The sequence below is a fragment of the Ascaphus truei genome, chromosome 3 (genome assembly GCF_040206685.1).
Source record: "Ascaphus truei isolate aAscTru1 chromosome 3, aAscTru1.hap1, whole genome shotgun sequence".
Taxonomy (NCBI): domain Eukaryota; kingdom Metazoa; phylum Chordata; class Amphibia; order Anura; family Ascaphidae; genus Ascaphus; species Ascaphus truei.
In genome coordinates this window covers 318,119,336-318,131,824 of record NC_134485.1, presented here as the reverse complement: position 1 = coordinate 318,131,824, position 12,489 = coordinate 318,119,336, and the positions used below count along the sequence as shown (strand labels likewise).

Below are 12,489 nucleotides of genomic sequence, written 5' to 3'. Positions count from 1 at the left end.
GATCACCTATATAACCCCTCTAATAGTGAAATAATGTAATATATTTTATTCCAAATGATGCAACTTATCCAATTAAAACTCTAAACATTCAAATGCTGAGGTGATCAGTGCACATCAAGAAAAGTCACCTACCTAAACTTAACAAGGTAGGATCTCCTAGGTCTAAATGCCAAAATAACAAAAATAGCTGATTTTAAGCATTTAACCATTTCAACGAAGGCCTGGGGTGCCGATCTACTACCTAATATCTACTAGCCAAAAAATAATAATCTATATCCTTTCTCCATACTCCATACGTGTTGGATCTAATAAATTATTTTTTGTAGAAGTTAGAAAATTCCGGAGAAAATGTTTAAATTATCACAATAATCCATAAAGAGGGCAAAGATCCAACGAGTTGAGGGAGTTACAAGCCTATCACATTTAAACTCGGATCTCCACATTTACAGCAAAATCCTGGCCAACAGGTTAAGATTTCTCTTTAGCCTGATCACATAGCTCAGGTGGGGTTCATCAGTGAACTGCATCGATTAGATACCAGGAAATGTCTAAATACTATAGAACACACAATCCACACAACCTAAAGCAATATTAGTCTTGATGCCGAAAAGGCTTCATGGGATAAATTGGACATTCCCTGACAAGACTGGAAGAACTTTATTTGGAAGGTTCATACCTTTCTTAAGGGATTCAAGCTCTAAAGATCTTACAGCGGTACCACAAATTCCTGAGGTGGAATTTAAATGAAATAAGATGACCTTATTCGGACAGTTTTTACACTCCGTCTTTACCTAACTTACCGGCGTCTCGATCAGCGTTTAGTAAGCTAATCTGGTTGGAAAGTAAATAATAATAAATCCGAAGCATTAAATCTCTCTACCACACCATGAAATAATATTGCTTCAGCTAAACTTCAATTATAAACAAAAACAAAAGGCCAAGAATGGCTTGGTCAGTACTACTATATCCAAAGTCTGCGTAGTTTGTTTGTGGAATGGTGCTCAGAAAGTGCTAGGACCGTGTGTAATGGAAGGGAGCATTAACTGGGTATATATGAATAAAAAAGTAGCAGTACTAAGCCTTAAGAGGGCATAAGGTACCCTGAAGGTTGGGGTGGGTTGTCCAAAGACACCCCCCCCTTCCTCATTGGGTTAGCCCCAGGTAGTGTACTCACGATATTTTGCTTCTTCCCAGAGTCTCCCTTCCAAGGCGTGCAGCTGAAGTGGGATAAAGATTCCAAAAGCCAGGGTGTGCAGCGCACAGCAAAGATAGAAAGAGCAGGTCTTGCAAAAACAGTCCTTTATTGATAAGTCATATGGGTGTGGGACAGCAGCAAACCTTCAACACGTTTCGTTCATTGATAAAGTTCTTTGAACGAAACGTGTTGAAGGTTTGCTGCTGTCCCACACCCATATGACTTATCAATAAAGGACTGTTTTTGCAAGACCTGCTCTTTCTATCTTTGCTGTGCGCTGCACACCCTGGCTTTTGGAATCTATATCCAAAGTCTGGGAGGGAGTCTAGTGGTTCCAAATATTCGGAGGTCCTATCTGGCTTCTCACTTAAGACAAATCGCTTATTGGCACTCAGAACCTCAGCGCTATTGCTGAGTAGATGTAGAGTTACTCTACCAACTTTTTTTTATAGCTAGCAATAAAGACTATAGTACATTTTCCATCAGAGGTCATCAGATTCACATTGAACTAAATTTGAGTTGATCTCATACTCATCCAAGCCAATTCCTAATTTCGACTACCCAAATTTTCCTCCATGGTGTAACAAAAGCATCTGGTGATTGGAAAGACACAGATTATTCTGGGTATTGGCAATCTTCTATACAAGGGGCAGTTAATTAAATTTGAAGACATTCTGGATAAAATGTCTAATTTGGAGAAATTTAAATGGCTTGGAGTTCGGTAAGGAGTATTTTAGGTTTATTTTCCCTAACCTTGGCATTCCAAATGTAACCATCTTTAAGAGTCTATGTTGGAAAATGAGCTATCAGAAAGGCCTGATCACCATCATATATCAGAAATTGGCCCCTAACCGCTATCTCCCGGATCATAATTATATGAAGAAATGGGAATCTGACCTCCCCAGTGTATATTCTGAACCATGAGTGGGTCGATATTTGGAACTGTCTCAAAAACCTCTCTAGACAAAGGAGAATAGAAAGTATTTTTTAGATATTGCTTAACCCCCAAAAGATAAAGTCAGATATTCCCGGGCTCTTCAGACCAATGCTGGAGAAAGTATGGTCAAGTATGATATGGCCCACATTTTGGTGGTTCTGCCCATGATCAAGAGATATTGTGCAATGATTAAAAATGTAATTGAAGACCGATTGGAAGTTGCAACACCACTTATTTTTATAATTCTATTCTCTAAACCTGTTAAATCTGAACCCAAACTAGCTGTAAATTCATCTTGTATACCGACAGCGGCCAGATGCTCTAGATAATCATGGAAGAACCCATTAGCCCACTCAATATATAAAAAAAAATCTTCCTAAATTCTTAAGATGGATTACTTGAAATGATGTACAGGTAAATGGATCCCCAACAGATACAGCACTATGGGAGTGTCTATAATATGTTTTCTCCAGGCCAAACGGACTTATCCGAATACGTAACATATGTTCAGTTATTGTATTTCCTCAGTTAGATCAAATGTGTCCAGGTGCTAATTGTCTATGTAGATCTCCTCTTTCATTAACTGTTTTTTTTTTTTCCCCCTGCCTGCCCACGTTTCTATTTTCTGTTGCTAACTTCCATTGAAAATTTCAATAAACCCCCCCCCCCCCCCCCCCCCCAACTATCTTGGGGAAAAAGAAACTTCTACATTTTGAAGAAAAAAAGTAATAGATCTTCAATGGATGTCTGCTACATTTAGAGCAATGGAATTTTTTTATTTTTTTTATTGTATTTTTCAAGACATTGACATCGAAGTTATATCAAGTCAATTCACATAGGAGTGCCAAACATCGTGTTTTTCCTTTACAATACAAAGAGTCAGAAACCCAGATTATGGATAAACTATGTGGTTTCACAGTGTATATAAGTTGCTGAGATGTAAGTGCACGCCTTTAATTTAACGTAGGGGTTCGACTTTTCCTTATTCAATTTTTATTTTTTATTTCCTCGCCCCCCTTTCTCTCGTGCTACCGACCATTAGCCAGCAGGGGAACAAGAAGTTCTCAGGCTGATGGCCACAGCAGTAACAGCTACCACGACAACTGGGATTCTCGGAGTGGCTATACAGAAAGAGAGCGATATGATCGAGAACAGGGGAGAGACTCTTCATTTGATCGTAGACATGGAGACCGGGATCGACGGGACAGAGAGAGAGGTAATATTGGCATCTATTGCGCTACAAATAAATTACTTTTGTAGAATGATTCTGGATACGTTTGGACCATGTATACTCCGTGTTGTTTTGAATATCTATTTAAAGCAGCAGTCGAGCTCTTTTTCCCCGCTTTAATATGTACATCAATACAATCCACACAATGGTAAGTAATTAGCCAAGTTGCCGATCCATCCGTTCTCCTGTAATCGGCCGGCAAAGATTCGGTCCGGGAGTTCACTAAATGGCTGTACGTGCCACGGGAGAGGACCAAAGTTCTGTGGGAAAGATCATGTGACCAGGCAGTCACTAGATACAATTGGTGCACTGCTAGAAAGGGGGCAGGGCTCAGAAAGGGGTGTGCCAGAGCCTGTTTCTGAAGAGGAAGGGGGTGTGACTTTGTAAATGGTTGCTATAGAAACAAAAAATGCTTGTGACATAATACATTAATAATGTCATTCAGAGTTTTTTTTTTTTTTTTAAATAAAAATGCTACAAGTATGTCATAGTACACAACTGATTTATTAAAAAAAACCACATGTAGCTTATTGTTGGGTCTGCAGCTTTAAAGCAGAGTTGGTAGCCTATTTTGGTCTCCTTATTTATAATCTAGTAAAACTATTTTGTTTGTGATATTCAGCATGATTATAACTACTGATTGTTCTGTGGAGGGGAAAGGGCTGCGGCCATGACAGTAACTCGTTTCCAAGTATGAGTAGTGTGTAAAAGAAACTTTTTTTACATTACCCTCAAAGTACTGGAAGGTGTAGTCACATTGTGTGGTGAGTAGGAGGGGGCACCGATATGGCCAGGATAGTTTAGGAAACTGCTCTAAGATGGTGTAAGAAGGAGTGAATATCCTATGAACTAATATCACTATATCCAGACTGCCATCCATATAACACATACTACAGTAGTTGAAGAAGCATTTCTTGTTTATTGATTGAATAGAAATAACCAGTAAGTGCTCTGAGTAAATTATTTATTTTCCTAAGATTTATTATTTCTTCTCACAAACTGTGATATCACGTACATGAAATGGACACAATACAAACAGTATGTCTCTCTCATCCTCCTTGAAACCGTGCACTCAAATGGGAAGTTGACGCCTCCTATTTTGGGGGAAGGACCATCCTTCCAATTTAAAGCAGCAATGCTAACCTTTTTTCCTTATTCTATGTAAAGCATGTGACAATATATAATTCTACATTCTTGCCTCAGCTGGCAATCGTTGGACACCCCTGTTTATAAAGCTGTCAAATCCTGGTTGTGTGCCTAACATAATGACTGCTTCAGTCAGCATAACTCAGCAGCTACAATTTATCCTTACTGTATATCACTAAGGTAACATTATCTATTGTTAGTTTCCAGCTCAAACTGCTGGGAACATTTGCAAAAAAATTATCTCAAGCAGGAAAGTGTTACAAATATCTTGCACTGCTGGAGAGGTGAGCTGAAGCCTGCTATAGAAATCAAAGGTTGCTTTAAAGCTCATTAAAAATGACATTAAGAGTTTAATTAAAAACAAATGTGACTGACTATATTGGTGATCACAATGAAACTGGAGCCCAAAATGTCTGTGGCACTTGACTTCTGGGCACTGAAAATGTTAATTCTGCAGATTAGTAAAATTCTTACCATGGACTTGCAAAAGAGCGCACGCCAAATACAAAAGTGACACACGTATTTTAAAACCGCTCACCCCCTATAGAATAAAGAATGTGAAAGTTTTGCAGTACTACATGTTATTTTATTGATTTTGTTTGGTACTATGGTATCAATAGTCTCAGACTTCTAGATTTTTCCTTTCAACAATAGTATTGTTTTTGTTCTGCCACAGAAATGTTTAAGGCATGATCTGACATCCAATATTCTGGCATACTGAGCTCTAGTAATTGATAAGGTTTTATTTTTGGGTCTTTGGTATGCTTAACACTGGTAGTTTGAGAACATCTACACAAGATTCTGGACTTCACCCAGCCTAGATAAGAGGTGGGATTTTGAAGTAGATACAACACAAGGACCACTTGTACAAAAAGTGATTTCCCAATGTAATAAATATGATCTACTCCTCTACTTAGGATTTCTAGATTACAAAAAAGCATTTGATTGTCTACACCTCAGCGATTCTAAATTAATTGACTGTTGAAGCGTACATTGATATTATACATTTGATTACATGAAGATACATACATGGAAGGGAGTGCGGCAGGAAGACATCTTGTCACCAATGTTTTTCACAGCAAAACTTGAAAGATTGTTAGCCATGGCATTGAGAAGAAAAAGGAATCAAAAGCAATGGTAAATACTTGTCACCTACGATTTGTAGATGACTGTTATTTTTGCCACAAATTCAGAAGACCTCCACCAATATCCTCACCGAACCGAAGCAAGTTAGAAAGTGGGCACCAATATGAAACGTATGGATGTGAAATTTGGACCCTAAATGCAAAGAATTCAGAAGCTTCAGACAACTCAAAGAAGCATAGAGATGTATTATGGGTATTGCACGGTGACAGATGAATGAATGGGTTCAAAACCAAGAAAGTCTGTGCCATCACACAGGTGAAGAAATTAAAAATGTCAGTGGGCCAGACCTATTGCAAGAAGAAATTACCATTGTTGGCCAAAGCTGGTACTCGACTGGGTTCCAAGGAGAATGAAAAGACAGACGTTGAGCAAATGTAAGGTGCGAGGATGAAATTGGAAAATTTGCTGTAGCAAGTTGGAGATGACCCTTGTAACCGGGGTACCTGGAAGATTTTGAGGGGCCTTCATCCAGCAGTGGATCGGTCTGGTGGGTGTGTGTGTGTGTGTGTGTGTATACTATCTCCCTTATCATACAGATGTCTGATACCCCTGGTCCATTGCTCTGGATCCAGGGGACTACTGGGGTAACCATATGGCCACCAATGTCATAGTTCCCTCAGGTGGCCAATAGAAAAGCTGCAGCGTCATTGGAAGATTACTGAAATAATTTAAAATGAAGTGTAGTTAGTTATTTACTTTTAGGAATGCCGCAAGATTTAACAAACTAAATTCATCACTGCGTTTAGTTAACTTTCCTAAATGAAACTGCACGTGTAATGCCTTCCTTATTGTCTTGCACCATTGGTATTTGTATTTATTTTTTACTTTAAGACATTGACTGCTTAAGCAGCATGCCAAATTAACAGCTCATGTGGAAGATCCAAGTTGAATGTTCTTTTTCTTTGAATGCTCCAGATAGCAAGCATTGTATCCTTCATTAATTGATGCCTAGGGCAACATTTATTACAATTAAATTGCATTTTACTTTGCTGTATTACATTTTATATGGGTGCATATACATCTTGTTGGAATAGGAGTTTAATAATGCATGAATGATATTAATGTATTCTCATCAAACGAATGGGGGCAAGGTATTTCCACATTAATTTTATTTACACTTTCATCAAAACCCAGAACAGTACGAAGCATATATTTTCTGATTGTCCTTTACATTTTTTTGGTATACACATTTCTTGTTGCCACAAAAGAAGAATATTTATAAGATAAAAATTCCATGATGTACCAAGACATCAAACAAAGTTAAAAACCCTCCACCTTGGTGCATAGCCAATAAAGCTACATCTTATGGGTACATTTGCTTGTCTAGGACAAGTCTGCAACACGGTCTTTCCCCATTATCGCTTGGCAAACAATGCTTTCTCTGCAGCCAGTGACTCACTTGGAATATGCATTTGCGTGTCATTACCCAGAATCCCTGACTGCAGTGGAAGCAATATTTAAGCCGGAATGGTAAAGACAGGGTTGCAGACCTGTTTGAGACATTCAAATGTACCCACGCGTGGTATTTGTATTTGCTGTATGATATACGAAAGAACCTGCCTGCTTTAGGTTAACTTTTGTGGAGGAATGTCAAAACTACCAATGATCAAAAATGCAAAGGTTTATTTCTTAAACTCATCTGTGGTATGCAATTTGCCCCTGTCAGTCAAATGCAGTCCTGATATCTTACATGGGAGAACTTTTTCCTGAGCTTCTAAGGCAGGGGTGGGGAACCTTTTTTCTGCCAAGGGCCATTTGGATATTTATAACATAATTTGCGGGCCATACAAAATTATCAACTTAAAAATTAGCCTGCTATATTTGGTCAAACATTTAATTAACTCACCCCTAATGTGATGGCTGGAACTGCTTCTCTTTGGTGAGGCGTGTGATGTTAGCTGGTATTGATGAAATCGGAGCAGGGGGGGGAATCGGGGTGAGCAAGGGAGGCATGGAGCAGACTTACCACTTGCTTCATGCAGGAAGAGGCAGGCCTCGCTTTGCAAGCCTGAATAGAGCTTGCTGCGGGCCAAAAAAAAAAAAAAATAATCTTCGCAGCGTGCCAAGCCGCGGCAGCCAATCAGGAGAGGGGGAGTTTTTCTTCTCTTTCCTTTTTGTGCAGGCGCATCGCGAGCGCGCTAAAACCTGTCACCCAGTGGTAACCGGGCGACGGGATTTATAGAGTGGCACATCCGCGCAGGGCCCCCTGACTCACGGGGGCCAGACCAAATTATTTCGTGGGACGTACGTTCCCCACCCCTGTTTTAAGGAGTGCTTTATAACTGCAGTAATTCATGATGGTCATGATTGTAAAATTAAATTTCACTTCATCATTACCCTCAGTCGACTTTTTTTGCGATTTTTAATTTGCATCGCTGTATATTTTCAAAGTATTCACAGAATGCAAATTTTTTTTTTTAAATAGATCCAAGACCCTCCTCTCCAGTACGGCATCAGGGACGGAGTGATGATGTTGAGCGTGAAGAAAGGCGAGATGAGCGTAGGGTAGAAAGAACAGATGATAGGAGGGATGATCGAACCAGAGAACGGGAACGAGAAAGGGAGAGAGACCGTGAGAGGGAAAGAGAACGGGAACAGAGAGAGAGGGAGCGAGAAAAGGAGCGTGAGACAGAGCGCGAAAGAGCCCGTGAGCGTGAGAGAGAAAGAGAGCGAGACAAAGACAGAGAGCGTGATAGAGACAGAGAGCGTGAAAGGGAGAGGGAAGAGCGTGAACGAGAGAGGGAGCGTGAAAGGGAACGTGAGAGAGAGCGAGACCGTGAAAAAGAGCGGGAACGAGAAAGAGGCAGGGAGAGAGACCGACCAAGGGACTGGGAGGAAAAAGATAAAGTAAGAGAAGATCGCCGAGATAAGCGAGAAGATGTGCGGGAAGAAAGAAATCAGAAAGAAGCTCATGAAGACAGAAAATCAAAGTGAGTATCTTGTTTGACTCCATGCGCATATAGTATATACACATAGTCTTGGCAAGCTCAGAACCCGAAACCCACTACATTGTGTATGTATATTTGTGTTATTTGGAGTGCCACTAGGTTTGTGACCTAATGAAGGGGTACGCAAACTTTTTGCCCTGCGCCCCCCTCCCAGTGCTCGCCCCCCTGCCCCTTACCTAGGACCCGGTGGCAAATGATGGCGCGGGGTCGTGATGTCACGTGACTCCCACGTCGTCAGTTGACACTCGTTGCCATGGCATTGCGTCGCCCGAAGCCAAGGTAAGCAAGTTTAGAGGCCTTGTGCGCTCCTCTGCATTTTAATTTAAATGCCATGGGGAAGAGCCTGGGCCCTCTAACCGCTGCGCCTTCCCCCCCCCCCCAAAAAAAACTCGCTCACCCCTGACCTAATGTATACAACAAGACAAAAAAGCCCCAATGCTACACACAGGAGAAATTTAGTACATTAGTTTGCATTTTATCTATATTCTTTGTTCACAAATATGGGTTATTTCGTTCAGTACTTTGGCCAAAATATTTTAAGCCTACAACCGCGGCATGTTAAACACACCTAGAAAGAAAACATTGCAGCCAACTGCATGGGGTGCATGACACATGCGGTGCCTAAAGTGGTTACTGTGACGTGGTTGTAGGCTTAAAATGTTTTGACGTCCGTATTGAACTAAATGTCCCATATTTACAAGGAAAGACTATATATAAGATGCATAGTGCTGTACTAAATAATTTGTCATATTGGTGCTTGAAACTTTTTTTATGTACCCCAATACTAGTAGGAATTTCTCTAAAGCAGGCCTTTACCCTCTCCTGTCTGGGTTATTGTAACATACTGCTAACAGGCCTCACAACTTTTTCCTTTGCAATCTATCCGAAATTCGGCTGCTAGAATAAATTACTTTCGCACAAAACGTTATCTGCTCCTCTCCTTAAATCCATCTCCTGGCATCCCATAAAATTTCAGATCACCTACAAAGTTCTCCTCCTTACCATTTAGGCTCTCTACTCATCTGCTCCTTCCTACATATCGGCTTTGATCTCACGCCCTCTCGATCTATGCCCCCTCTTTTCTCCTGCGCTCTCCCCATAACGGTCTCCTCTCCGCCCCTTTCACCTCTACTGCTTTTTTGCATTGCACCCTTTCTCCTCACTGCCCCTTACCTGTGGAACTCCATCACACTCGGTATACTCTTCCCAACTTTAATACAAACCTTAAAACTTGCCTCTTAAATGAAGCATTTCAATAGCCTTGACTCATGGCTACTGTTCCACACCCACAGTCACTCCTACCAACCATTGTGGCCAAGCACTGCCATCTTCTGCACTTATTCCCTCACTTGCTGTCTCTAAGTTTCCCAACATACCACTTAGATTGTAAGCTCTCATGGGCAGGAATTTCCTTTCCTATTGTCTGACTTTGCACTTAATTTAGTATTATTCCCTGGACTGTACTTTTAAAGCACAGAGTACTCGGTGAGCGCTATATAAATAGAAGTATACATAAAGGATGTGCCAGCTATGGAGTAGCCATCTTAAATCAACATTAAAAGATATGTCATCTATCGACACAAATTTGCAGTCCACATGTACACTATTTCCTAATTAAATAATGCGAAGATAAAAAAATAGTACTGTACAGCTTTCTTACACTTGCCTTCAGCTATTACTAACCTCCCCACACCTCCTCTCTCCACCTTTAAGACGTCAAGATCTCAACTCGCCTCTGCCAAAGCATTTCAGTAGTTCCAAAGTACTTGCCCCTTGCATACATACTTGGCATAGCACCATTTTACCGTTTCTCTAAGGTCTCTCTACATTCAACTGGGGTTGTTGGCTCTGCTGACGTTGGTTTGAAGCGCTTACTCACATTCTCATATTCTGTCCATTGCTGCTCTGAAGCGCTATATACGGGGATGGTGCTATACAAATTGAATTTATGTACAATATGTATGTATAACTGCATAGAAAACATTTTCCAAAGACGCAAATTCTGAAATGCTTTAAAAAGAAAACGTACACTTTATCGGACGTGTTTCTCCCCCTCCCTCCCCACTTTAGGAAGCGACACCGGAATGAAAGCAGCCCAAGCCCTCGGCCGTCTCCCAAGCGCCGCCGAGAACACTCCCCTGATAGTGATGCATACAACAGTGGGGATGAGAAGAGTAAGAATCAATTCATATATATATATATTTTTTTATAAACAAAAGCGTGCTAAATTGGTTACGGAATCAGATAGTAAAACATCCACATTAATTTTCATTTTTCCTCATATCGGTTGATAACTAGATTTAGTGCCTCAAAATTGGAAACTTTATGCAAGTTGTTTCTTCAGTAGCCGGCAGCAATAATCGATGTTGAGGTCATTTTTCAATTATGCCTTCTGGCATTATGGCTATTGCCTTTTCTTATGGAACATTTCTTGATGCTCTGAAGTATAAAATATTGATAGATTCTGTTGATTTAGGTTGTTGAAGCCTTGCATACAGATAAAGTAATGTCCATTGTTGGGGTCAATTTTTTTTTTATATATCTATTTCTTGCCGTCTATTTGTCTTTAGAAAACACAAATTGCTGATGTAGCTACAGAAAATTGAAATATTCAGAATACGGGATAAACACCCCTATAGTATATGAATGATTAAATGAGTCAATCAGCTAGCACTCATTCCCTGATGAGTATTCAGAATAATACAAATATAAAATATTCAATATATATATATTGTTCAAAATAATCCACCCTTATAGAACAAACATCACAAAATATATAAAGAAGTCCAGCAAAAAATATATAATGAAGTCCAAACAAAACCAACGAGATGATATATGGGTAATGCAGCTCTCTCCGCTAGATCAACCCTCCAGTCCAGATAGATACTATAACAAAAGAGAGAGCGCAAAGTCTAAGTTTAATTGATTAGAGTGAGAACGGTTAAAAATCACTTAGACGCAAGTTGTTAAAAGGCACACGAGTGTGAAACGATGCGTTGTGAATTCCCCGTTGGTACACCCGCAGCATCAGAGATCTCCTGCTGGGTATTTGTCTTGTAATTTCATGTAGTTCCAGTGACAACCTAAAAATACATCTAAAATAGAAACTGATGGTCAGGAGGAGTTATTTGACCCGCTTTCTAGTTTTAAGACTCTTTTAAAACCATATTCTACCCTTAAAGCAAATGTATTTTAATAAACTTTTCTATTTGCCCCTCACTACTTCTGGATGACTGGTGTTATGCATATGTTGCTTTTTTATCAGTGAAAAATATTTTGACGTGTTTTCCTGAAGTCTATCACTCTCCAGCTTTAGAGTGTGGCACCTTGTTCTGGTGTTTACCTGTTCACTTTTGTTCTTGACAGTCTGTCACATTCTTATCTTCCTTGTTTCTTCAAGCGTTTAAACTCTGCGTTTCGAATGTCTTCCCTCATAAGGCTGAGTCCATGGTGACTGCAGCCGTGCGGAGGCGCGCTGAGGCCGAGGGAAAGCAAGTGCTTTCCCTGGCCTTAGTTCGCGCGCCGTTCGGGGGGGCGGGCCAGTGACGTCACGGAGCTGGTTCGCCCTCATTGGGCGAACCGCTCACGTGACCGGCCCTGCGCTCCCGTGAGCGCTCAAACTAAAAATTTGGTAAGACCTACGCTTCCGCACGCTTGCGGAAGCGTGCGCGAGCCCCTGCTAAAGCCGCTCTCATTGAGGCTGCAGGGGCCACTGCCGAGCGTAAGCGCGCCTCAGCGCTGACCATGCCCAAGGCCTAACACTTCATGTAAATCCTGTATCCGTTTTGCCAGACTTAATCGTGCCATTCAATTTTTCTCTAAATTCTTTTTGTTTAATCCTCTTCTAGATCCAGTTGCAGATTTGTGTCATCTGCAGAAAGGTACA

General features: G+C 40.6%; 1 protein-coding gene across 3 annotated transcripts in view; it reads left to right on the top strand.

Annotated features, from left to right (window-relative positions):
- The window catches only part of ZC3H13 (zinc finger CCCH-type containing 13), a 67,768-nt gene that overhangs the window by 31,714 nt on the left and 23,565 nt on the right, over positions 1-12,489 (top strand). For all 3 annotated transcript variants that reach the window (XM_075591125.1, XM_075591126.1, XM_075591127.1), the window contains 4 exons: positions 3,175-3,348; positions 8,081-8,585; positions 10,674-10,777; positions 12,452-12,484. In XM_075591125.1, the coding sequence (XP_075447240.1) occupies positions 3,175-3,348; positions 8,081-8,585; positions 10,674-10,777; positions 12,452-12,484 (816 nt within the window). The remainder of the gene's footprint in view (positions 1-3,174; positions 3,349-8,080; positions 8,586-10,673; positions 10,778-12,451; positions 12,485-12,489) is intronic.